A 25839-nucleotide genomic window follows, 5' to 3' on the forward strand; every position below is an offset into this window, starting at 1 on the left:
TAGGTGGCATCTACATTGAAAGCGGGTCCCGCCACTCAGGAGTTAGCTAACCGCGTGGAATTTGGCTTTACCCCTAGTATATAAAAAATTTAAATAATTATAAATTCCCTAAATTTTACTTTAGATTTTAGTTTCTTCTTTCTTTTAATTCAAAAGATAAATTCCTAAAGTATTTAATAACTACTTTGTGAACCGCACTATATAACAGCTGCGGGGATAGATATGTATGAAGCGGAATCAGAGGGTCAAACAGTGAGTCTCCATTATCCTTGAACTAATCGCTGGTCTTCCAGCAGGAAGGCCAGCGGCGCACGAAGTTACCTTCGTGTGTCACGTGCGTAGCCTCGGCCGTGGTTGCGGCCTGGGGCTTATAACTGCGGCGTGGTGCGGGCACCACACCTGAGTAATTGCGGCGATGTCTATATATAGCGTCTAATACTATCTTCCCCCTTATAGAGATCGCGCCCTCGTGATCGTAGTCTCTCTGATAGTGCGCTTGCTCTTCATCGTAGTTGGTTGGAACTGCGGTTAGTTGTCGACGGGGTCCTGTTCCTGGTGACAAGGGTGTGGATGTTAGGGATAGCTTCATGTCTTGGTATTTCTACGCTGCGGCCCTCGTGGTGCTGTGCTTTTGGTAGTGTTTCTAGTTTCTGCGTTGTAGGTTCCGCAGTTGCCGCTTCTGCGCTGCTGTAGGGGTTCGCGATGGAGGGGTAATTGAGGTGTAGAGTTATTGTGGTTTTGTTTTGAGCGCATTTCTAAAAGGCGATGGTTTGGGTGTTGTCAAAATATTGTGACCGCGCCCGTAGTTCTTCCTTTCTCTTCTCCTTAGACTCTTTAATTTGAAAGTTTTGAACTGTAAGTTTCTTGATTCACTGTCTATTTCTCGTGTTTCCTGTTTGTTTATTTGTCTTCTGCGTATCTTGTTGTCCTAGTTTTGTTCTCTGTGGGCGTCGTTTCCGCCATGTTGGCGATGTTGTATGTTGTTGGCGTTCCTTGCCGGTCGTATCCCTCTTAGTGCGGGTTTCATGGTGTTTTGCCGCGTATACTTGTTTCGACTATTCGCCGTGCTGCGTTTCTGAGGTCCGTTCGTGCTGCTAAACTTCGTAATAGATGTCCGATTCCCCTTCGGCCCCCTCGACCCCCTGGCGTACTCGCGCCAGCGCCCCCCTCCTCGCAGCTTGCCATCACTGTAACTACAATGCCGAGCTCTGCTCTCTCTCGGCGGGCGGCGGGCTGGTCTGTGACTAGTGTATCTTGTTGTCCCGTGGGGCACTGGGATGTAATGCCGTGAGTAACACTTCTAGCGTAGTTATGCTTCTTGTAAGCTATTCCTGGTGCTGACCTTCGCAGCCGGTGCTGGCCGCAGAACCTGTGGTGATCGAGCTTCAGCGCGCACTCCGCGCCGGATCTTCCACTGTGGCTGAGATCCTGGAGTTGCGCCGCTCGTATCGCGCGGCTTGTCGTCAACCTCGCGCCCCCCGCCCCCCTCCCCGTGCCGTTTGGTTCGCCGGGCTTCGTGCCCTTCTTCTGCGTTTTATGGTTGGCCTGCCTTTGGGTAGAGGTGTGTTGGTACTACTGCTCCCTTGAGTATTTCCGGGCTAACTGTGGTGTCTATTAGACGTGGTTGTGTTTTTGTGCGGCTTCGCCGCGGTGTTGGTGTTGGTGGGCGCTTTAGGCGCGTGGGGGGTGCTCCTGGTCCATGACTAGTGAGCGTGCTGCGACCGGGTCCTGCTGGACGCTCTCTTCGAGAGGGCGCCGCATGTGGTGAAAGTATGTGGTGGGTCAGGGATGTCATGTCCTGATGGACGCTGTTCGATCAGCACCATGCGTGGTGTTGCGGCGGTAGGCAGTCCTGCAGCTTTTGATATAGCTCTGCGTTCGTTTCTTGTTTTTAGGCTCGTCGCGTGTTTCGTGTATTATTGTTGTTTGTTTTCTGCTATTACGGGGCCTTTGGGCTGAGAATCGATCGTTTTCCCGAGCCAGATTAGTCACGTAGCGTAGATTATAGTTCTTTGTAGGCTTTTCTTTGTTCTTTAGCTATAAATATGGCTTGATTACCTATAAGTAGCTTCTTTCTTCTTTATCTTTTCCTCGTCTTCTTATTCCTGGCCATGCCTCCTGTTCTGACTGATGCGGAGTTACGGTTCGCCTGTAACCGTTGTCTTTGGGGTAGTCGCACCCGTTCTTACTAATGTTCTCTGGTCACTATAACTATGGATGATAACATGGTCGCTTGCGCTTGATGCGCTTCTACTAAGTACTGATGTGATTGGGTAAGTGTGGCTTCTTGCGGGAGTCTCCTGCTAAATGTTATTTAGCTAGAGGATTTTGATATTAGATTAGCGAACTTGGGCATCCTTCTTGCCTGTACCCTCTATGACCCTGCGCTTGCTGGATTGTAGCCTCTTGCCCGGGCGATATATTGCTAATATGTGGTAGATCCTAACTCGGGTATTCGCCTAGGGGCTTAAAATAATGTGCTAGTGCGGACACCTGTGGTGCCGCAGGTGGTGGTTACTCCTTAACTTGCGGTTCAGACACCTGTGTTGGCTGCGGCTTAGCCGCCTCAACCAGTTGCCGTTGCGGAGGTCTTATCTGGTTGTCATGCGGGCGTTATGATTTGGTGGGGGTGTGTTCTTCCTTTCTTGCGCATTTCTTCGATACTAATTGTAGTAGTTCGCGTCGTCGACGTTTTGTTAGCCGCTGGGCGGCTGAGGTGGTTGAATTGGTTGCGGATGTTCTTCCGCTCCTAGTTTTTCTTGCGGGGCTTCTTGTCTTTCTTTTCTTTCTTAGCTTTGTCTTTAAGGAATAATTCTAGCACTTCTATGTCTTTAACATTCTTAAGCAGTTCCTCTGTAATGTCTTTAGGGTCATCCCACCCGGCCCATTTAACCACGTAATGCGGGCCTTCCTTTCGTGGTACCTCATCCAGGATCTTTTTAATCGCGTACTGCGGCTTACCATTGATAAGGATCGGGCCTGGCTATGGTGCTTTGCTTGGGTCTCCCTTGTATGGCTCTAGCATGGAGACGTGGAATGTATCATGCACTCGCTGCATGTGTGGTGGGAGTTCCAGCTTGTAGGATTATTTCCCCCACGCATTAATAATGGTAAATGGGCCTAGGTAGGTTTCACTGAGCTTGTGGTTTGGTCTTGCGCTGGTTATGTGTTTGGCGCGTAGCATGATACTTTGTTCAACTTTAAATGTTATATTGCTGCGGCGCTTGTCGTACTGAACCTTTATTGTCTCTCGTGCCTTTTCTAGTCTTTCAGCTACGTCTCTGCGGACTTCTTCCATTCTTTTAGCCATAGCTGCGGCGTCCTCTGACGTGCCTTTCTTTGGAGGTTCGGGCTCAATCTGAAAGCTTGGCTTGAAGTTGAGTAATGCTTCCGTAGGGGATAGTCCTATGGACCGCTTCTTCGCTTGGTTATTGACTAACTACGCGATCAGGAGCTAACGTGGCTAGTCATCCTGGTTCCAGTTAACATATGCGCGGAGGAAGTATTCCAGCACTTAGTTCTGTCGTTTGGTCTGGCCATCGGTCTGTGGGTGGTATGTGGTTGACATCTTGCGCCGCACTCCCAGGAACCAGTAGAGGTTTGACCAGAACTTGCTAGTGAAGACGCTCCTATGGTCACTAATAATGTTCTTTGGAGTTCTAATAACCGCATATACGTGCGTGATGAGTAGCATCGCAAGTTCTTCTGCGGAAGTCGTCTTCTTGCATGCGATGTACCAGACGAACTTGGTGAACCGATCAACCATAACTAGGATCGCATTATAGACGTCTCCGTAGTGTTCTGTGGGAGGTAGACCCGTAATAAAGTCGATTGTGATCTATTCTGCGGGTGCCTGCGCCGCTGGTAGTGGCTCTAGTTGGCCATATGGTCGATGGTGATGGACCGTAATGCTTTGGTAGGTGTGGCATCCTTCCACATATTCCTTGATGTGCGTATTTATATTATGCTAGTAGTACTTGCTCTTGATCAACTCTTGCGTTCGTTCCACGCGTTGGTGGCCTCCTGTGGGGTCGTCGTGGTTTAGCTTGAGGATTTCTGCGTGTAGTGCGGCTGATTCTGGTACGAATATGCGATCTTTAAAGCGTAGTAGCTGGTCTTCGAGTGTCCATCCTATCATGGGATGGACTGTAGTTGGTTCTTTAAGCCGCTGTAACCATTCCTGCGCCTTTGGGTCGCATTCCTGCGCTATTTGAAGTAATTCTATCACGCTCGCGCTTAGTTCACTGGTGTGGTGGCTATAATCTGGCTTGTCTGCGGCTGCTTTTCACAGGATGGCGTAGATTTCCACATGAGACTCTGTCTTTCTAGGTGCTTTATTGTTTAGTTGCTCTTGTAATTTGTGGAGAACTGTACTAGTGACTGCGTCTCCTTCCTCTCTTTCAAGGTAATCTGCGCGCCTGCTTGGCACATCTGCGGGATTCTGTTTCCCAGGATAGTGTTTAATGCGGAAATTAAACTTAGCTAGCTTCTTAGCCTAGCGTGCTTGGCGTTTCGTGAGGCTTTTCATGGTCATGAACCATTTTAGGTTCGTATGGTCTGATAATACAGTGATTGGCTGCGGGTTTCCTTCAAGAAAGTGCCGCCAAGTGCGGAAATATTTAATAATGGCAAGGAGTTCTGTGTTATGTGTCTCATAGTTTCGCTCCGCCTTGTCAAGCTTGCGCGACCAGTATGCGATTAGGTGCCAATCCTCGTCATTAAACAGTTAGGATATGATTCCCGCAATTGTGTATCCCAAGGCGTTGGTCTGAAGCTGGGTTGGGAGTGCTGGGTTGAAGTGCCGTAGTAGCGGCTCCTGTACGAACGCCTGCTGTAGCCTATGGAATGCTTAGAGGGTTTCTCCCTCAAGTGGGAACTTCGTGACCATGTCCTTTTTAGTCATGTTGCTTAATGGTGCCGTAATTGTGCTATAGTTCTTGATAAAGCGCCTATAGAAGTTTGTGAACCCTAGGAATGCCATGATCTCCTTTACACTGCGGGGAGCTGGCCATTCCATGATCGTTTTGATGCGCTCAGGTTCCATACGGATCCCTTTAGTAGAGATAATAAACCTGAGGAACTTAATTTCCTTCGTGTTAAATGCGCATTTGCTGACCTTGGTATATAGCTTATACATCCGTAGTCGCTCCAAGACCATCTGTACATGCTCCCTGTGGTCCTTCTCGTTTTGCGAGAAGATGATAATATCATCGAGGTATACCACGTAGATGATATCCTTAAGGTCCGTAAGTGCGTGGTTAATGTAGCTCTGGAACGTTGCTGGTGCATTAGCAAGTCTAAAAGGCATTACTTGGTACTTAAAGTGGCCGTAGTGCGTCTTGAACGTAGTCTTCCATTCATCGCCGCTCTTGATACGGATACGGTGATACGCGTCCCGCAGATCTAGCTGTGTGTAGATCTTTGCGCTGCTTAAGTGGTTAATGGCTTGTTCCATATTCGCAATTGGGTACGCATTCTTAATTGTAATGGCGTTCAGCCCGCGGTAGTCCACGCAGAGGCGGTAACCACCATCTTTCTTCGGCACGAATAGTACCGGTGCCCCCGCAGGGCTTTTAGAAGGCCTAATCCAGCCTTTCTCAAGTGCCTTTTGTACATATTCTTTGAGCACCTCCATCTCCTTAATAGAAAGGGAATACAGCGGTCGCTGCGGAGGCCTCTTGCCTGCTTCCAGCTCGATGGCGTGGTCATGATCGCGGTGTGGTGCCAGGATTCTGGCCCGCGCTTCTGAAAATACGTCCTTGAAGTCTTCATAGTCCTTTGGGAGTTTGATCTCTTCCACCTGTGCCCTATTAAGCGTTAGTGCGGCACTACTACCCTTTTGGTATATAGTGGCTGCGTAGATCCTACTTAGGAACTCACGGGATGCTGGGTCCTCTGTGGCCCGTATTTCCGCATCCATCAGTGCGTCTTTAAATGCGCGCGCAGTCATCACGATGTCTGGATCGTATGACTTTAGCTTGCGGTACTTCCACGTCTGCTTGCGCCAATTCACCTTGGGGTTGACTTCATGGAGCCAGGTCCAACCAAGAATTGCATCGTAGCCTTCTAGGTCCATGGCTTTAAAGGTTTGTAGCTGCGTGCGTACTTCACGCTTCTTATCTCCGGCTTGTATTTTAAGCTGATGATTCCCGTAGGATATAACTTTATGGCTATTAATTACTTTAACTTGTCTAAGGGATCCTGCGCTTCGCAGTCCGCACTTCTTAATCTAGCGTTGGTCCACGAAATTAGCTGTTGCGCCGCTATCTATTAGGATACGCGTAGTTTACAGCTCTCTCCCCGCGCCAAGCTTTACCTCAAAGGTAATAGTATTAGGCTTCTCTCTTTTTATGGGGATCCCTAGCGCCTCTGCCGCGCAAAGCGCTAGGTTTATGGGTTTTTTGGCCCGCCTTGCGCGGGGCCTCTGTAGGCTTTCCCACCTGGCTTCCTGTATGTGGCAACCTCATGGCCTGGTATGCCGCAGTTGAAGCACTTTCTTTTATTGTGATTAGCTTGGTCCAGGTGATCTGCGGACGCGTCCCGCTTGTGACCCCCGCGGCCTCGGCCACTACCTCGGCCTCCACGACCTCTATGGTTCCCTCATGGGGTAGAGTAGCCTCCTAACTGGCTAACGTGCGCTCCCCTTAGCTTCTCTACGCTAGGGTTCAGAGCGTTCTTCCCTTGATTACAGTTCTTCGCATACCTAAGGTCCTCTTGCCTCGATGGCATCTTTTATTCAACCACCTGTAGGTGGGTGACATAGCTCTCATAGCTATCATCTGTGGTGTCTAATTATGGGTACCTCGCCGCTTTATTCCGTACTACAGGAAGGATCTTGCCTAGTAAGTTATCCTTTTGATCCTGTGCGGACTCTCCTGGTTTAAAGATGTCCGCAAGGGTTTTAAGATACTGTGCAAATATCCACACGTCTTGCGTCTTAAGTTGTCTTGCGTTGGCATAGTGGATGACTACGTCCTCTCGGAGGATCCTGGGGTCGCTGACCATGCGCATTAGCGCGTCTTTGAACTTCTCCCATGTAACTGGCTGCGGGATCGTAGGTTCCACGTCATACCAGTCTCGGATCCTCTCATTACTAATCATGGATAGTCCACGCCGCACTTTTGCGTCTTCCTTCGTGAAGTAGGAGGGCTATATCTTGAAATGCGCCTCTATTGCGGTGGACTATTCCCAGTGTTCCTTTACGCTGTGGCCCTCGAAAGGGGCCGTGTTAGGCTTCTCTCTAGGCAATGCCTCTTCTTCTCTTTCCCTCTTTAGGGCTGCGAGCTCTGCCTGGAAGGCTTGGGCTAGTTGCTCGATCGTCTATGGTGATGTGGCCGCAGTTGCGGGTTAAACTAGGAGGGAAGGATATTCATGCGCGTTCCCAACTCCTTCCTGGATTATTTTAAGAAACGCGTCGACTTCTAGGTCTGCTTGGTTTGATTGGGCTGCCTTTATCTACGCTAGTTTCTCCTTCAGGCGGAGTTTCCTGTAGGCTCTAATATCATCTTCACGAGCTTTCCTGCGCTCCTCTTCTGATTGAATGCGGCGTTGCTGCGCTTCCTGCGTATACGCTATGATCTGTGCCCGTAATTCAAGTTCCTCCTCGTCTGGATCTGGGGATCTCTGCGGCTTAGTAGCGTCCTGGCCGCGAGACATGTCGGGTTCTTTATCGTCGGGGGTCCCCAAGGTCACTGATGGTTGTTCAGGGATTTCCTCAATTGCGTCGTTCGCGTCTTTAACAGGCATGTCTGCGGTGTTCTTGATTAGGTTGGTATCCGCAGGGTTTAAAGTTGTTGGCGCAGTTCGTCCATTTCCGCGCTGGCTTGACCGTAGGACTCGCCCCTGAATGGACTCCTTGTTTGTTCCACTCATCATCAGGCTTCAAGAGGGGGAGCGATTAGAACTATGAACCGCACTATATAACAGCTGTGGGGATAGATATGTATGAAGCGGAATCAGAGGGTCAAACAGTGAGTCTCCATTATCCTTGAACTAATCGCTGGTCTTCCCGCAGGAAGGCCAGCGGCGCACGAAGTTACCTTCGTGTGTCACGTGCGTAGCCTCGGCCGCGGTTGCGGCCTGGGGCTCACAACTGCGGCGTGGTGCGGGCACCACACCTGAGTAATTGCGGCGATGTCTATATACAGCGTCTAACATACTTATTAACTATTTTATAATAAACCTTAAAGATCCTAGCTTTTCCTTATAAGATAATTTCTTTTAATTAATTAAAAGTGTATTAAGTAATTAATTATAGGACCCGCCCCATCTCCAAGACTGCGCAGCGTCCTATCTCTGAGCCACATCAAAGACTCTAAATTCCTTGGATATACTCATAGTAGAATGATAAGTGGTTGACCAATCAGAGCACAGTACACCATTGACGTGCGGGGTTCCAAGGACGTGCGGCGCATGGTCATCGGGCAACAGGCAAGTAGGGTGAGAAATGGACACTATACTGGGGAACTTCTACAGAAGCTGTTAAAATATGGCATCAACCGGGAAACACCAACGATGATGATGTCGAGCGTCAACTGGCTGGGCTGTGGAGTATACAACAGGTCTTGGCAGTCTTACAAGTGCTTACGTCATAGGCTCACCATCTCGTCCACATCGTCTGCAACTTTCCTGCACAACTCTGCCCAACGATCACAACTTGAACATGAGCAGAGACGGGACGCAGCCGCCAAACGGCGAGGCTCTTGAGCTTCAGCCTCTCATGAGCAGCGACGATGAAGAGCCAGACTCCCCACTCGACATGCACCCACCGCCGCCGAGATGGATGACCGAGACACGACCGCATCCGTGGCTGTCAAGCGCGGCTGCCCTTTTTGTTCACCTCCTGCAACCCCGTCTGACTTGGCGCTATATTCTATTTAGCGTCGTCTTTATATATACTCTCTACTGCACCATCCACGGCACACCGCTGCTCGCTTCTCCGTTGCCGGGGTATACCGGCCCGCACGGTGTTGGCGCCGTCGATCTGGAAGTGCCTTTGGCGGGTGGGCCTCGGCGCGTTGCTGAAGGTGTCCTGAAGGGCACCGACCAAGCGGCATTCGAAGTCGATACGCTGCTCACGACTGTGTATTATCCAACTGACAGGCACTTCCGCTCCCGCAAGGCTCGGTACCCGTGGATCCCGCGCCCCATCAGCCTGACCGGCCATGGCTACGCCCGCATTGCACATGTGGACAATTTCATCACTAGGCCTATCTTCACCTTTGCGCTATGGGCCATTGGTGGCAGTATTACGATCCCCGCTGAAGTCGATGCTCCGCTTCTCGCTAGCGAAAAGGGCCTTGAAGCCTTCCCGGTGACGGTCTTCTCGCACGGTGATGCCAGTTCACGTACTGATTATACCAACTTCCTTGGTGAGCTCGCCAGTCGCGGGCATGTCGCTGTCGCCATCGAACATCGCGACGGCAGTGGGCCGGGAACAATAGTCAAGACCTCGACTGACAGGCCAGGCCGCAAGGTTCTGCCATTCCGCGCCTCGGATCTGCAAGGCGAGATAGATGCCGATGTCTTCAAGAGGTCGCAGCTCGCCGTCCGTGACACCGAGATTCAGGCAGCCGTCGAGCTGCTTCATGCCATCAACAGAGGGGCACCAATCCTCAACACCCGCGACCCCATCACGACTCTCACCCAGAGTTCTTGGACAGGACGCCTTAATATCAGCCACCTAACCCTAGCTGGGCACTCATTCGGCGGCACAGGTGCTCTCCAAGCCTTAACCACACTCTATCCATCTACCTCAATCAAGCCAGGCGCCGGCCTGATCCTCGACCCCGGCAAATCCAGCGGCCCGCTGAACCCCAACGCTACGGTCCCTATCTTAGTCGTGCACTCAAACTCGTGGTCCCGTAAAGTCAGCCCCTTCTACAGCCGGCCACACTTCGATACAGTCCGCGATCTCGTCCGCGCAATCCCCGCACCCTCCTGGTTCCTCACTAGCATCGGCACCGCGCACCCGAGCGTTACTGACGCCCCACTCTTGGAACCGTTGCTGCTTAGCTGGACGACCGGCGCAAATCTAGACGTAAAAGAGGCTCTACGGGAATATGTGCGCGTCGCAGATGACTTTGCGGCTTTTGTCCGCAGCGGCGAGCGCAAAGGTATTCTCAACGAGAAGACGACACATCATGAGTATGGGGTCTGGGTGAGTGAGGAGCGGGAGAAGGAGTTTCCGAAGGAGATGGCGAGGTTTTGGGAGGTGCATGTTACGCCCGAGGATCAGGATAAGCCAAAGGAGGAGCCGGTTGAGTTGTAAGTGAGTTATGAACACGGATTCGGGCATATCATAGTGTGGATGATAGGATGCGTCTGTGGCCGTTTGATGATTTGTATGTGGTTGGTCGTGGAAAGATGCATGTCCGCGGTCTTCCACAGTCTCTGGAGTTTACCTAGGTAGTATCCTCTATCTTTCAGGAGGAATCCCGCATTCCTACCTGCTTTATACCAGGCTTGTCCCACTATGCATTTAATCTAGGGTCCTTGAAATACCACTGTAGCCCTGATCCTCCACCTAGAATACTCACAGGAGGACGTTTTACAGATTGTAATTCCCCACTCGTACTCAAGATCGTCTGAACAACAGCACTAGGTAACTATACCAACAATCGCAGTATGCCCAGCCCCACACTCAACCATTGATATTTCGCCCTCAGCACACCCCACAAATTTCCTCTGTATATTGACAGGAATCGATCTATCATTATTGCAGAGTAGGTACGTTGCCGGGATATCACGTGAGTCATGACCTTCAGTCAGTCGCTGGATTGTTCAGCCCTAATAGACGGAGGGAATTACGCTATGTATGCCCTCAGACAGCAAAATATGTACAGGCGGACATGTAGACCTTCCCAGGATCTAGCAGTGACATATCATTTGAAGCTTCAAAGAATTGTAACTTTAATGTCCCTATAACAAACGCCGTGATATAAACCTAGAAACTCATTCAAAACTGCCACTGCTCGCACCATCGCTTCATCAAATCCTTGGTGACGGGCTCCATCCGCCGCATAGTCTCACTAACCTGCTCTGTGACCTCCGTCGCGAAGCCCGCAGCACCGAGTCCCTCGGCCCCCTCAGCGGCGCCCTTGGAAGCCGCCAGGCGATACGCATCCAGCAGCTTGACGCCGGGGTTCTTCTCTACATCGGCCTCGCCCGTGCTCTCTGCACTCTGTTCCAACTCTGCAACCCACTCTGTAAGCGGCACCTCGCGTGTGATCCGCTCACTGTAGAATTCTCGCAGTGCTGGGAGTATAACATCCTCCCAGTCTGGCTTCGTCGGATTCACAGCGTGGAAATACCCACCCTCTCTCCCCCCTTCTCCAGACACTACGTCCTTCGCCGCACCAACACCCGCAACCTCCAGCACGGCCCCCGCAATATCCTCAACAGGCGCCCACCCCATATCCGCCAACACCCCCAACTCCCTCGGCAGCACACCCAGATACACCGAACTCCGCACAAGACTCGGCAGCCACTCGCGCGGATTCCACTGCCCCTTCTCCCCCCTCGGCCCCGCAATCTGCCCAACACGAACGACATTCCTCGGAACCCCGCTGACCTCCTCCGCCCGGTCGAGAATCATACTAGCGACGAGCTTCGACTGCGCGTATCCCATGGGCGCGGCAAGCGCGAAGTCACTGAGCGGCTCCTCGGGGATCGGGATAGCGGGATCCGGCCAGTTCTCGACTGTGCTTACGCTCGAGACGAAGGTTATTGGTACGCGCTTTGTCGCGGCCGCAGCGAAATCGATGAGGTGTCGGACGCCCCGGATATGTGGTTCGAAGGATGCGACGGACTGGTTGAAGTTTACGGGCCAGGCGTTGTGGATGATGCGGTCGACCGAAGTGGAGAGTTTGGAGATGGTATCTTCGGGGAGGGTGAATGTGGCTGAGGTGGAGAGGTCGACGGTTAGGAATGTGACGCGGGATGAGGGGAAGTCTGTGGTTAGGCCGCGCGAGGCGTTTGCGGCGATTTGGCGCTGTTTTGCGTCGTCTGTGCGGTTGAAGCAGTATATGTGGGCGATGTTAGTGTTTTCGAGGGCCTGGTGGAGGAGGTAGCAGCCCAGCGCGCCGGTTGTGCCGCTGATGATGATGGTTTGGTTCGTGGGGGATGGGAGGGGTTTGTTGGGGGTTGCCGTGGGAAGGTCTTGGGTGTATTTGTCGACCAGGGCGTGGCAGAGGGAGGTGTCGTCCGTCTTGGTGCTGACGGTGCCATTTGCACTGGGACGGATCTCGGAGTAGAGAAAAGTGGCAAGCTGGGCGATACTGGGATTGGCGTAGACTGTTCGTGGCTCGATCGTCTTGTCAAGACTTGCACTGAGCACGCGGCCCAGCTGGAGAACCTGCAGCGAGTCAACGCCAGCAGCGAAGAAATCATCTTCAAGACCGAGGGCAGGCAGTCTCAGCGTCTGCTGCACCAAGTCACGAACACCATCCGTAAATGTCGCCTCCGAGGTCAAATCAAGCTCAACGGCTGCGGCCGCGCCATTATTGCTTGATTCAAAGATCCGGCGAATATCGTCTGCGTAAAGCTTGGTCGCCATGGCGCGTTGAATCGTCCCCTTCCCAGCACGCGGGAATGGTCGAGCTGGATCCGAGACAAAGACGTAGTCGCGCAAGATGCGGCCGTGCGCGACGGTCTCCTGGTTAACCTTCTCGATAATCGGCCAGACGTCATCGAGGAATTTTTGCTTCTCCTGCTCGTCTGCGGGAGGCTTCACGGGCTCAATGATCAAGGCAGCATGGAACTGCCCTGCGCCAACAACCTGCGCACCGAGGACGCCCGGGTGCCCAATCACAGCACCTTCAATAGTCGTCGGGTTAAGCTTCTCGCCGGTAGAGAAAACAATAATATCGTCAGCCCGACCGACATATGTCCAGTGGTTGGCGAGAGTCGGATGCGGCCGATACAGGTCCTTCGTGCTATACTCGTCCAACTCTGGAAACGTATAGAAGCAGCCCTGGACGCCAGGATGCGCCTTATCCTTGCGTACAATAACCTGCTCGTAAGTGTCCTCGCCAAAGGGGCGCCACTCGATACCGAGCAGCTCAGTCGGGACAATGAACCACTCCCACAGAGATGAATCGGGTTGCGAGAGGTACGGCATGTAGATGTATTCGGTTGCGCCGATGGCGTTGACCAGTTTTACCTCCGCGCGGAGGAGACTGCTTGCTGCTGCCGGGGCGATGGGGCCTGTGATGGGGTTATTTAGTACCTATAGCTCAGGGGTGCATGGACTAAGGGTGGACTGTGCTCACCTCCTCCAAATGCAACGACGTGCAACTTCTTGAGTTCCTCAAGCGCCGCCTCAGACCGCGACATCTGCTCCAAGATAGCGGGGGGCAGAACCGTGTACCCGGTATCCGAGTACTTCAACCACTCAAGGACATTGTCCCCGGTGAGCGGCACTGACGGATCGCGGAAGATGATCGGCGTGTTATAGAAAAAGGCAGAGAGGACCGTGGGCATGATCCCGGCAGTATGAAAAAGAGGGCAAGTGCAGAGGTACCGCTTCTTGTCGAACTTGGCCCACGTCGCCAGCCACGGCATGTTGCCCTCGTAATCGGGGACGTAGCGATGCAGGTCGTTCAGCGCCATCTTGCCCTGGAGAATGTTCACCGGCTTCGGGAGGCCTGTGCTCCCGCTCGTGTGCAGGACGACAAAGGGATCCCACTCGGCTTCGGCAAAGGTCTTTGTGTAGGCGACGGGAGCGGCTTCCGTTGATATCATTTCATCGAACTGTGGAATCGCGACGCTCTTCATCCCCGGTCGTCCGTTGACCCACGGCTTGACCATCGCGGACAGACTTTTCTCATGGTAGAGCAGGTTACAGTCCGTCTTTTCAAAGAGATTAACCTGCGCCTCGACCGAGTTTCGCGGCGAGATGAAGAGAGCCTTGTATCCAGCTTTGATCGCCCCCATGATGAAGAAGACGTATCGCGGATCCTCGAGACCGATGTATGCGACAGTCGGGAATGTACCGGGCGCCGGGGCTCCGGCTTCTTCGACGAGCATGTGCCCGACATAGTTGACGGCGTTGGCGACCTGCGCCCAGCTCACGGGCTTCCAGCCATCCTGGGGTTTACCGGGTGTCCGGGGGACGGAGAAACACTCGACGTCCGGTGTCGCATTGGCGGTTTCATCGATAATCTGGGGCATTAGGCGCTTGCCGCACTCGCCTGCCAATAGCGGTTCATTTTGCGAGTCGGTCACGGTGCCGAAGACGTTGAGGCCCATCGTGTCCTATTTCTGCACTGCGATTCAATGCCCATTTTCCGGGGCATCCCTGCGTTTTAATACCCCAGCCAACGCACCACGACGTGTCTCAGCGACGGCGACTCCGTGTCTCGCTTGCGCCAGATGAGGCACAGGTGGCTACCTGAAATTGTCCCGCCAGTTCAGCCCGCCCCGCCATCGATGGTGAACTATGGGAGTGGGCCAATCAGACTGTACCGTGGCACAGATAGTCTCTTGTGGCGTCGCTGAACGAACTCGTGTCAACGCTGAGATGGCAAGATTAGCCGACGAGCCGGGCGACTCCTGTTGGCTGGACTCATTTTGACAGCGCAGTGCCCGCGGTTTCGCCGAAGACTGTGGCTTGTGTGGACTGGACATGGGTGCTGTGCAACGTTTTCCTGCATGTGGCTCTCCTTGGCGGGTTATATATTTCCGGAACCAAGCTGGTGACAGCTGGAGGCTCACGGTTTGAAGAGTCCCGGCGTCAAATGGGTCATATCTGCGCCTCATCATATACAAAGATACCAAACCTCGTCTAGTACTTCCACTTGGATCTTACGTCGTTGTCTATCCATAGCTGACCATGAGTACCTCTGGATTTCCTGATTCCGGTTGTTACCATTGTTAGCTTCCGGTGCCAACTTGGAGAACCAATACTGTTCTGACCTTTCCGACAAGAACGTACTTACATTGTAGTTAATGTTGTGTATCTGGTCGCTGCAGCCCACTGGCCTGTGGGCTGGTATTATCCGGCCTCTGCTTTCGCGATGACCTACATGTGAGCCTCTCGTGCTTCAGGCGATCCTAAGAGCTTTAAAACCAAGCCCTACAAATTTCCTTCGACTTCGTATCCGATGATTAATCAGCTCTCAAGAGATAACTAACGTAGTTAGTCCGTATTCACCTATCTCTAGTATAAACGGACGAAAACCTCCCCCCCCACCCCCAAAACCCCCCCGGCCACTTACTTTTAAATAAGGAATCTATTTTAGCTATACTACCTCCTAGGGCTTATCCTAGGCTTCTAGTAATAGTAGTGCTTTGTGAACTACTTACTTCTAAGTAAGGAATATATTTTGGCTGTACTACCTCCTGGAGCTATCCCTGGGCCTTTAGTAATAATAGTGCTTCACGGGCCACTTACTTCTAAGTAAGGAATATGCTTCGGCTGCACTACCTCCAAGGGCTCCCCTTCAGTGACGAGCAGACACCTCTACGCGGTGCTGAAGACTAGTATCTCTATACGAGGAAGCTAAGATCTGCTCCATCAAACTCCATTCTGCGGCAACCCACTATACTATCCCCTCAACCCACGAAAGTATAAGTATGGCGTGGTCCCCAGTGGCTATATTGTCATCCAAAAACGACTTCGCAAGACCTCCTCAGAGTAACCGCCTATTCCCACGCTGCCATGTCATTAACCTTTTCTCGATCGCCTCGTTCACCTCTATCCATGTTCGCGTCACACGCCCCTTCAAGTATTCTAATAAACCACTTCTGGTCTTCCTTCATTACTGGGGCGGCGCCTCTTCGACATGGTATAAGCTCACCTCGCCCAAGACACTGACCTCCCTCGCACACGAGTACCTAACTGCTGCTGTTGACCTTCGCGGATGGGGAAAGTCAGCCAGGCCGCTTAACCATGAACTGGCATACTTGATTAGCGCGATGGCGGCTGATATTATATTGACTTTATAGCAGCTATATTAGGATGCTAATAGTAGAAGCCTACTTGCCACTGGCTTTATCCTGATTAGTTAATTAATAGGCATAAAGGTTATACTTGCCACTCTAGCCGGTCTGCCAGATAATCTTATCAGCGCTTTAAAAGGCATTATGCTTATTATACCCGCGCCACTAATAGCTCTTGTTCTTCTAGATGAGATGAAGGCGTAGTAGAAAGTCACGTATAAGACCACAGACTCTGTCTGCTAGACTGTTACTAACGTCCTTGTAAATACTAATAACCTTAATAAAACAGATCTAGAAATAATAGTGCGTGATACTCTTTCTAGAAATACTTTAGTAAAGGCTATTTAGCCAAGCTATAGAATAGAGGAGGATATTTCCTAGGATATAAAGAAAGTTCTGTCTACCTTGAAAACTAAGATCCGGCTCGGAGTTTTAATTGGGGGGTTAGATATTATTAAGCCGTAGGAGCGAGTGGAGAAAGAGGTCCGCTAGTTCTTTAAAGGTGCTGGGGCGGATGTCTCGTTTCAGGTTATTAATGGCGTCAAGCATTTGATTCCGTTGGAGAGACCCGAGGCAATCTATGAAGCGGTTGCTGGTATATAGTCGCACCCGCCTTGGGTGCCCCACGTCATGGGAACCGTACTTAAATATATACAGCTGACCAATCTGAAACAGAAGACATGGTTCGTGATGCAATCACTAGATTGAATCTATCCAACTCCGCATACCTCAGAATTATGCCGTCGTTGCCCAGCATCTCCATCGGCGCCATTTCACGTACAGTAGCCTCGCAGGCAACAGGCATCTTTCTGACAAGCTACCCTGTTGGAAAAAAATGCATTCGCCTTGATTACCCTGAGATTGACATTGTAGTGCTGGATATAAAATCCATTTCAGGCATCAAGATTCAGGTGTTGAGCTGTGGAGCGGCTCTTTGCACCATCCCCACTCTGATCCTTGAAACTTGGGGCAAACTGTCCGAACCTTGGAATCCTGCAGCCTTAACCAATTCCAGCAACTATAAAGCTCCAACTCCCGTACCGAGAATACCAAACCTCGACTAATCTTTATCTCAGACTAATCTAAATCAAAGTATACCCGTCAATCCGACAATTGATCCTTCGTCAAAAACACAATGTCCACCGCATCACCATCCTCATCCTACACCCTAGCCCCCTTCTCCCCCTCTCTCATCCCACAAACCGCCGAGCTCCTCTTCACCTCAAAGCTCGGCCTAACAATCAACCGCCTTCTCTTCAAGAACTGGCCCAACGAAGCGATCCAGCGCCGGAATTATACCGCTGTTCTAGAGGGTCAGCCTCGTTCGGGGAGTGAGGCGTTTAGTGTGCTTGATGAGGTCTCTGGGGAGGTTTTGGGGCATTTGAGTATTACGAGGAAGAGGCCTCTTGAGAAGAAGAAGGACAAAATAGAGGAAGAGAAGGCTGGTGAAGGGAATCAGGAGGTGCCGGATTTCTTCAATCCAGAGGTCCTCGCGGCTGTCCAGTCGGCTGTTGGCGAGCTCTCCAGTGGGTTAGAGGGTGTTGATCATCTTGGTACATTGCCCATCACGCCCCCAACTGCGTAAACCGCAGAGCATACTAACGATGGTTCAGAAATCACATACATAATCGTCGCCCCAGCCCACCGCAACCACGGAATCGGCAGGATGCTCATGGAATACGTCTTGGACAAGGCAAAATCCCTTAATATCCCCGTCGCCCTCTCCTCAGAGCCGCAGGTATATGCGTTCTTCAAGAAATGGGGGTTTCAGGATACAAAGCATGTGGACTTTGATCTTGCGGAGTGGGCCCCCCCGCATTCTGGGTTTGGGATCTTTAGGCTTGCGGGGCTGATTTGGTATCCTTGGTTTGAGCGTGCGTGAGCAGGGGACAAAGAGTAGAGTAGAGTTTTGTTGGGGTGTGCTGAGAGTGGGACTGGGCAGTTTCTCGTTCCTTAAGAGCAGTGTCTTTGTCTGCGTGTCTATATTATGAAAAGAATCTTCGCCAGTGAATAAGCTGGCCATTTTGCTAGACAACCCCTCTAGATCAGAACCTCTGACTCAACTCATATCCATCCCCTCCCCTACCTCTCTCCGCCAACCCACACCGACCCAATGCGCTGACCAAACAAAGCTCTTTGTACAGTACATAGGTTTCAGGTCGACAGATGTTCTTGACGGTCTCCTGATTCCGCAGTAGCGGCTTCCTTGGTGAGTTCTCAGGAGATGGAAGAATTCCTGGGGAGTTGGGACAGAGTCAAAATCAACCAGTGTGCTCCGTTTGCGGCATAGACCAGCCGAGAACTCTGGTGGTGCGATACCCGTAGAGATCATTGATTATACACGGCGTCCAGGGCAGCTCCGTTGTTGGCAATGAAAAAAATACGTTCTTGGTATTTACACCAAAGTTTAGCAGCACATGCTTCTTCGAGTGAACTTGCGGTTTGGGGGGTGATAGCCGACGACTGATCAAAGAAAATCTATAGAAATCACACCTTTTGGGTTCATCTCTTCCTCCCGAAACCACCTCGATGACGGTGGCGGCGGTGCTTTTGTTAAACTGCCTAGGAAGAGCACTTCCGAACTCGCCTCTAGCCTTTGCATGGGACGAGTGGGAGAGAAAAGCCACAATGACGGAGGGACCTGGCAAAGTGCAAAGCAAGCTCCTTTTGCTGGAACCTGGCATGCTAGAGTGGGATGCCATTACTATTGGTAAGAAGTGACGCCGCAGACGACCTTGAGGAGCAAGGAAACGATGTGCGAGCCCGCCGACTTGTCCCAGTTGAACTGTTCAACATCCACCTAAGCTAGTCAGTACCTAATCTGCCATATTCTTGGTATGCGATCCCCTTTTACCTTGTTCTTCCCGTCCATGCGGATGAAATCCCAATCCACCGAATCCGTTGCAATTCCATAAATCGGGATGTCGGTGTAGCCGGCATTGGAACGGGTGTGTTGGATTAGGGCTAAGAGTTAACGAGTATCCAGGATACATGCGCGTCGGATCTACCAAGCAATTAACTTACCCACATAGGCAATCGCCTGGTATAGGCCGGCGTTCAAATCCAGCTTCTGCCTGGCCTCCACGACCAATAGATTGCATTCTGCTCGCTTCGACTGGCCGTAGCACATGTTGTAATCCATGCGACCGGATATCCTTTTGTGCAAAATGCCGTCTTCCTGGCTGGTTGGGAAAATGCACGAGATGTTTTCTCCAACATCCATTCGGATGTCCTTTAGGCTTAGGGTCCTCTCTCTTGAAGGTCTTTTGCCATTACCCTTGCCCTTGCTTCCTTCGTACTGACCAGATTCGTCCTTCAGGGATTTCAGGACATCCAAAAAGACGGCGTCAATGATTAGCCTGATAGCTGCCTTATTCCCTTCGGCCCAGCCGAAGACATGCGCGATTCGCTTAATGGTTGTGGCTGAGCATGTTAGTCACGTTCTTTCATCCCAGGAATATTTGGCACATTGGACTTGCCCAAGTGAGGGGAGACCGGGCGTCTCTCCCAAGGGTTTACTTTCCAGTAGTCTGGAGGGTTGACTTCGCGGGTCAATCGGAACATTCGGAACACTTGGTCCGGATCGATACTGGCGACCGCGAGGGTTTCGATATCCCTTTGCTGCCGCGCGGAGAGTCGGTTCTGGAGGTCCTGTTTGGCGGCCCGATGAAGCTCATCGAGACGGTGTTCGAGGCAGTCGCCGTGGAGTGCGGTGTGGTCAAGCTGTATGTCTTTGCACCCGTCTTTGAATTCAGCGAGAAAGTCCATCTTACGGACGGTGTACGGTCTTTGAGGCAGAATCGAGCAGTCTGGAAGAACGTTAGCGGAATACTGTGGAGATGTTCGAACTGGGAGTTGTAAAAAGACGAGGGAATTTGTGTATATACTGACCCTCCAAGATCTCGAGTGAAAGTACTCCTGAATCCCACGTCCTTGACATCGGTGACCAGCTTCCATCCAAGTCCGCGTCTTCAAAATGTATCTTCACTGCGACTGCCTGGTCCATGATTCTGCCGATTAGACCAACAATAGTGTGCTCGTTACCGTCCATCCAATTCAGCTTGATGGATGAATACTGTTGTCAAGGACATGTTAGCTCTTCATCGCCCTCAAAACAATCAATAGACAAACCTCGCCCTCCTTATTCACATGGAGGAAGATCCATCTCAAGCCATCAGTGACGATTCCGTATGTTCCTTGCATCACGGGCCTCTTGGCCCGACCGTGATGGATCATGGCTGGGACCTAGTCAGCATATACTTGACTGTTCTTGACGCGACAATGAGTGACTGACCTGCTGTAGCGAGGGCCGCGAAACAGTATTGTTCCTCCACCACCTCACCCAGCGGCTCGTCTACACGGAGAACAACCAAGTTCGTTTGTAGCTCTCTGGTATCTCCAAACCACAAAACGTAGTCAAGTGCCGCATATTGAATCCCGCAGTGACTCAAGAGGGACTCCGGCACAGAGATAAACTGGTCGGGGCTCCAGAAGAGCGTTTCCAGCCGCTTTTCCGTTACACAACGGGCTTGTCCAGCTAAGCTTTCGAGAAGCTTCTCCTTGGCGATACCGAGAGACATTATCAGGATCGCGTCGACTCGGATGCGGGATGCGAGGTCGGCGACATTATCTGTGGAAGTGAAGCCGCTAGCGTAGTCTCTGAGTAGAAAATTAACGGAGGCAAATCTTTGGCGAGTGTCGTCGCTGGTCGAATTAATGTCCCAGATGCTGCGGCTGCTGCTGCTTGCTTGACTACTTGCCGTGATGCCGCACAGTTCTAGGAGCTCGCTCTTAACGTCCATGCTTGCAGTGCCGTCCTTGACTGTCGTCTATTATGTTGGTTGATTGATGCAGGACTGACTGACGATGGTCAGGTTGCCGTCGACTCATATTTAACTTTTGACGTTAGGTGGAATGATAGACTTTTCTTACTCAAATTCCGTACCAGACATAGCAAACCGGAAAATTCTGTAACCTTCCTTGAGATAGTTTGTGTGCCTACCACTTTCCTTTCACTTTGACCTAATACAACTTTAATTTTCTGCCATTACCTCTTGGCTAAAGCTCTAATATCTAAAGCTTTAGCTGCATGGCATTACCAAAGTGTCCCTTAGCCTAGTCCGAAGAGCCAGCTGCCATCACTACTGACATGGAGTTTATTTAGTCCTATAAGAGGTTCCTTAGCATTATTCTTAATGATGCTCGCCAGGAGGCACTTATTTAGGTATAAATGAACAATAATATGATGTGAGATCCAAGTTATATCGCTCATGTTATTGTTCTCTGATACATAGCTCTAAAGATGATATACTATATCGGGCAAGAGTAAGAGTACTATTTGTATGTGACATTGGAGCAACTGTTGGAAGATAAAGAATCTGGCAACTCCAAAATCCCTTTGCCAACATCAACAGAAGCCTTTCGGGGTTTCAAAACACTAATCTCCAAGCTGAGCTCGCTATTTGTCACGCCTTTCATCTGAAGGCTAAAAAGTTGAAAGAAACCCAAAGCCACGAACAATGCGCCTTGATCAGACATGATACCCAGATCAAACACTGTGGGCGTAGTCCATCTGTCTTAGGTCCCCTGATCATTGGGAGTATAAATATGTTACTTCTCCTGGTCGCAGACTCTGTCGAACCAGTCTATCCTGTCTTTTTATCACAACCATTATTCACAAATTACTTACACAGCAACCTCTTGTTTCTATACAATCAACATGTCAAACAAGACCAGCACAGCGCCCCCGTGTCTCTTTGTCCCGCCTTTCGTAAAGGCCAACGGACACGGACGATTCTGTAAGCCCACACCCATTCACCCTCCTTCTCCCTCCCTCCTTCCCCCCTATGTTGACAAACAAACTAACCACACTGCTCTACATCATCTAGTCCCCGACAGCGCCGAGGACTTTGCAATCAACCACTTCCACAAGAACTACTTCTCGCGCAAATCCGAAGCCCGCGCCTACAAGGCCGGGTACGAGAAAGCCCGCAATTCACTCCCCAAGAGCGCCAGAAAGGGGTACGACGAGTGGAACGCGGCGCTGTATAGCGAGGTAAAGAAGTATGTCGAGTATGCCCCCTGCGCGGGGTTCCGTGATCCCCGGCGCGTCCCCCTGTTTACGCAGTATGCCATGTGGTTGAATTTTGTGGAGAATTATGGTGGGGTTAGGCATGCTGTTAGCAATCGCTAGTTGGTTATGTGAGTCTAAGGTTTGGGCGTGCCTCGTTTGTTATCCTGCTGGTTGGGGTTTCATGTTCTTGCTTGCGACCCATGCTTGCTTTTTAGAATGAATTTATAAATACATTTCCATATGCTTACCTGGACTTATGTGATATGCATGTGCGGCTGGTTGCTCAAGAAACCCGCAAGGCTTAAATTGAACCTTGTTTGGACACCTCTCTTCCAAGTTGAGCAGTAAATCCAAATCTCTGTTTGCTTGGCATAGTAGAACACATGCCTTGAGCTCACTCAAAGTGTTAAGCACGAGATTCCCTTTACTAGAGCATGGGTTCCATCAAAATATTGAACAAATCTTATTCTCAAGCCAGGGTTGGCGCCTCGGGGCAGTATACAAGCAACCAACTTTCCAATGGTGAAGAGCAAGGAAATCAAGCCAACTTTAAAATAAGCAACCACAAGCTGCACGCAGATATATCTCGAGCCTATGAGTACACTGAGAGACGTCTTCTACTATATGAAGTCATCGAGGTGTCATTACAGGAAGGAAGGAGGGCTTGAGCAAGCAGCTGATATGCATAATACACTAGCCATGAAGAATTCTGGACGCGGACCTGCCTGGTATGGTAGATGCATTGGGCATTATCTATCTACCTTCAGTGGTTTTCTCCTTGTGGCTCTTTAGAACCAGTCTGACTTACCCTTGACTAGTCTGGATGAATATGAAGGATTACACGCAATACAAACCCGATAGAAGGTACCGCAATAACGTGTGCCATCCATTGTACGGCACTCCATGGTATTTTTGGACCACAGGGTTTTTTATAGAAAGTTGAGTTCTGAAACAGTGTCAGACGTGTTGCCTTTATTTCTTTGAAATACCTGTCACTTGTCACTTAGGTCGTCCGCAGAGATCGTCGTTGATTTACTCTCATTACAACTACCAACTTGCTATATGAAACCCAACGGCGGAGCGTCTTCCTTATCCTGACACAAAGGAGTATTAACATATGCTTCTTGTTCGCCTTAAAAGATAATGAAGTTCAAAGATGCTTTTATTGGTGTTCGAGTCTTTCATTCTTAGAAGTGTGTTTATGGTTCTTTATTATAATGGGACAAAGCAGAGTTAAACAAAGGGTAATAGGGTTGACTCCAGCTGCTGCTCAAAGAAGTCTTTCACTGCTTTTTATTCCCATCTCCTTTGCGCTTCCTACCACGACATACCTACAAATACCGAGTCCCTCTTTTCCATTCTTGGTCTCATAACATTCAGCAACTCCAAAGTATCCCAGACAACAACTTCAAATTTACACACTTCTTCATATTCCGAACTCGCACCATTCTATTCGCCAAAATGTCCCCACCCCCTCGTACCGAAATCGTGGACGCCATCAAGGAGAGAAGCCACGGCCGAATTGGTAAGCCCACTTCTTCCTGAGCCCCTACCCACCTGTATTGTGACATTACAACTAACTCCCCATTGCAGATATCGATATGGCCGAAAAGTACGGCTACCACGACTTCACCTATGCGAACTATTTCGAGCGATTTATTGATTGCTGCGGCTGGGTCAAAGCCAGTCTCACCAGCATTCCGCGTGAGCTCGGTTCAGAGCAGACGTCTCTTGCAGGTGAATGCTTGAGAGGTATCAACCGTGAGGTCAAATACTACTGCAAGACAACTCCCCGTGGAGTGCGCTCGGAGGCTCGCGATGACTTGTTTACGCGGTTTGCAATGGTTATGAATTACTTGGAGAATACCTGTGGTCGTCGCCTGCCTGTTGAGTGAGGTTGATGAGGACGAAGATACTTCCGATCACATCAAGGGAAAGGATGTTAATGTGACTGAGAATGAGACGGGGCTTGATGATTAGGGTGCCATTGCCTAGCAAGGCCCCGGTCGTCACCTTCCGGATTGTAGAAGGAAGACACTCGTTAGCACTAGGATGAAGGATATGCTCATCCATTTGATTCAGTTCAGATAGCTTTTCGTTATTTACTTTATTTAGTTGAAATAATTTCCTCGTTGTCTCCGTTCTCTCCACCGTTTCGATGGTGGAAACTACCGCCTTAATACTAACGCAGGGCAAATATATCTTGAAGCTACTTTGAGCAGCCCAGTACATATTGTTCCCGTCATAGCTTCCTACTAACTAAACTAGACTAGTCCAGTGTCTACTCTCTAGGACGAAAAAGATCGAAGTAAAAGCTATAGCCCACTTTCCTAAATGCCATGTATTGTCACAGATTAAGAGTCGAGATATTGCGGTGGCATCCGGCTAATAGAAGCCATGTAGCATAGGAAACCTTGTACATGGAACCCGCTTATTTATGGGTATATCAGAATCATTTGTTTGTTAGGGCATTAGAATCTTTGTAGCTCATTGTTCCTTTCATGCATAACAAATGGATTCATGCCCATATCTCTACACTCTTTGTCTGTACTAGTAAAGCGCTTTGTAGTACATAGTCTTTGACACGCGCACGCTTCTGCCTGTATATAAATAGCACCTCAACCTCCTGTAATTGACCCTCTCACCCTTCACAGCCTAACCCCTTCTATCAACCCCAGGCAGACACCATGGATACCAAGTCGCAGCTCCAGAAGATCGCTCAGCTGAAAAGTTCCGCTAATCTCGTTCTTCCTGAAATGGACGATTCAGCCTCGGAGGTATCGAGCCCCGCTACGGTTTCAAAGCAAGCGTGTGCTCCGTCACGTACTGACATCCCAGACTTCATCTTCAACAACGGGTTGGGCCGTTTCGGTAAGTTCCCCCCTGCTCTCTCATCTCATGCTATTGGCGTGCATCACTAACCTCCTCCTTAGACGTCAGACTCGCAGAAGAATACGTGTACGCAGATATGCCAGATCTGAAGACGTTCGAAAAGCTCTGGACCCACCTGAGCTGGAGGTGGAACAAGCACTGGCTCAAGAGCCCTCTGACCAGGGAGGAAAAGGCTCAGGTCAGAGTTTGCATCTCTGGCCTGGGTAAGGAGATGGTCGAGTACCGGAATACCAAGGAGCGTGGTGTACGATCAGCAGACCGGAATGATCTGTTTAATCGCATTGCGATTGTCTTGAATTGGGTCGAGGGGGGCACTGGTGGGAAACTGCCGCTTGATTGGAGTGGGTTGGAGTAGAGTTGCAGTTTTTGTTGCTCGGCTTGCCGTCTCTTTGGTTGCGTGACATCTTTGTCCTGGTCTTGTTGCGGTTTTTGAATACCATGTTATTTTTCTTTCAGTTTTCCACGTACCCTCAAATATAAATTTGTAGACGAGCAGATGCCGACTCTTTATATCGAGGAAGGCTAAATTATACTCACCAGTAGTATAGAGGTAGAGGATACAGCATAACTACGTAGTTGCAACTAAAGCAATATCATGGCCTTTCCGGTGATGCCAGGCCTAGGCTGCTCTGAAGATGCACAATCAAACGCCAGTGTTGCCTCCATAGCTTCAATTCCAGGCTTACAGATCGGGATTCTCTGGACTAAATTGTAGCCTGCGAACCAAAGCTGCATATAGCGCTCTCACAATTGGCCATTCCGGCCCGCAGCTTATCGGCGCCGAGTTGTACCCAGTGCGAGTCACTGCGAGAATAATAGGCCCGGTCCTCTTGGCCACAGACCGATCATCGGCGTACATCCGGTCCGCTCTCATCCTATTTCCTAGAGGCCCAGCATTCACCGCGGCTGAGATGGGAGTTGTCTGGTTCTAC

At 50.5% G+C, this 25839-nt stretch overlaps 7 protein-coding genes across 7 annotated transcripts; 5 read left to right on the plus strand and 2 right to left on the minus strand.

Annotated features, from left to right (window-relative positions):
• The first annotated feature begins 8631 nt into the window (after positions 1–8631).
• Positions 8632–10491, plus strand: BJX68DRAFT_240012. The gene has a single exon (XM_071040615.1). The coding sequence runs from the start codon at positions 8663–8665 to the stop codon at positions 10268–10270; it is 1608 nt and encodes a 535-aa protein (XP_070897679.1). The 5' UTR covers positions 8632–8662; the 3' UTR covers positions 10271–10491.
• Positions 10492–10941: 450 nt separating this feature from the next.
• BJX68DRAFT_113189 (acetyl-CoA synthetase-like protein) lies at positions 10942–14266 on the minus strand. The gene is made up of 2 exons (XM_071035942.1): positions 13272–14266; positions 10942–13206 (listed from the first exon to the last, which is right to left on the minus strand). Exons 1-2 carry the CDS (start codon positions 14248–14250, stop codon positions 10958–10960), a joined length of 3228 nt encoding a protein of 1075 aa, XP_070897680.1. The 5' UTR covers positions 14251–14266; the 3' UTR covers positions 10942–10957.
• A 2702-nt stretch (positions 14267–16968) lies between these two features.
• BJX68DRAFT_113198 (GNAT family N-acetyltransferase) lies at positions 16969–17993 on the plus strand. The gene is made up of 2 exons (XM_071035943.1): positions 16969–17495; positions 17556–17993. Exons 1-2 carry the CDS (start codon positions 17078–17080, stop codon positions 17822–17824), a joined length of 687 nt encoding a protein of 228 aa, XP_070897681.1. The 5' UTR covers positions 16969–17077; the 3' UTR covers positions 17825–17993.
• Positions 17994–18646: 653 nt separating this feature from the next.
• On the minus strand, positions 18647–20744 carry BJX68DRAFT_268226 (uncharacterized protein; the record flags this gene model as incomplete). Its single annotated transcript, XM_071046020.1, has 7 exons — positions 18647–18742; positions 18797–18906; positions 18967–19351; positions 19411–19751; positions 19834–20017; positions 20074–20180; positions 20237–20744. The coding sequence occupies 7 exons, from the start codon at positions 20742–20744 to the stop codon at positions 18647–18649; spliced, it is 1731 nt and encodes a 576-aa protein (XP_070897682.1).
• A 917-nt stretch (positions 20745–21661) lies between these two features.
• Positions 21662–22135, plus strand: BJX68DRAFT_268227 (uncharacterized protein; the record flags this gene model as incomplete). Its single annotated transcript, XM_071046021.1, has 2 exons — positions 21662–21740; positions 21831–22135. 2 exons carry the CDS (start codon positions 21662–21664, stop codon positions 22133–22135), a joined length of 384 nt encoding a protein of 127 aa, XP_070897683.1.
• A 1341-nt stretch (positions 22136–23476) lies between these two features.
• On the plus strand, positions 23477–23910 carry BJX68DRAFT_268228 (uncharacterized protein; the record flags this gene model as incomplete). The annotated part of the gene is made up of 2 exons (XM_071046022.1): positions 23477–23540; positions 23609–23910. 2 exons carry the CDS (start codon positions 23477–23479, stop codon positions 23908–23910), a joined length of 366 nt encoding a protein of 121 aa, XP_070897684.1.
• A 792-nt stretch (positions 23911–24702) lies between these two features.
• BJX68DRAFT_268229 (uncharacterized protein) lies at positions 24703–25262 on the plus strand (the record flags this gene model as incomplete). Its single annotated transcript, XM_071046023.1, has 2 exons — positions 24703–24886; positions 24949–25262. The coding sequence occupies 2 exons, from the start codon at positions 24703–24705 to the stop codon at positions 25260–25262; spliced, it is 498 nt and encodes a 165-aa protein (XP_070897685.1).
• Between the last annotated feature and the right edge of the window lie 577 nt (positions 25263–25839).

This window comes from Aspergillus pseudodeflectus, assembly GCF_044049435.1.
Source record: "Aspergillus pseudodeflectus strain CBS 756.74 chromosome Unknown BJX68scaffold_29, whole genome shotgun sequence".
In the NCBI taxonomy this organism is placed as follows: Eukaryota; Fungi; Ascomycota; class Eurotiomycetes; order Eurotiales; family Aspergillaceae; genus Aspergillus; species Aspergillus pseudodeflectus.

Excerpts from the sequence above, each read along its gene's own strand:
- BJX68DRAFT_113189 (XM_071035942.1), bottom strand. The coding sequence starts at position 14,250 with ATGGGCCTCAACGTCTTCGGCACCGTGACCGACTCGCAAAATGAACCG. Across the intron at positions 13,207-13,271 it reads CGTCGTTGCATTTGGAGGAG|GCCCCATCGCCCCGGCAGCA; the intron begins GTGAGCACAGTC and ends ACCCCATCACAG.
- BJX68DRAFT_240012 (XM_071040615.1), top strand. The coding sequence starts at position 8,663 with ATGAGCAGAGACGGGACGCAGCCGCCAAACGGCGAGGCTCTTGAGCTT.
- BJX68DRAFT_113198 (XM_071035943.1), top strand. The coding sequence starts at position 17,078 with ATGTCCACCGCATCACCATCCTCATCCTACACCCTAGCCCCCTTCTCC. Across the intron at positions 17,496-17,555 it reads AGAGGGTGTTGATCATCTTG|AAATCACATACATAATCGTC; the intron begins GTACATTGCCCA and ends ACGATGGTTCAG.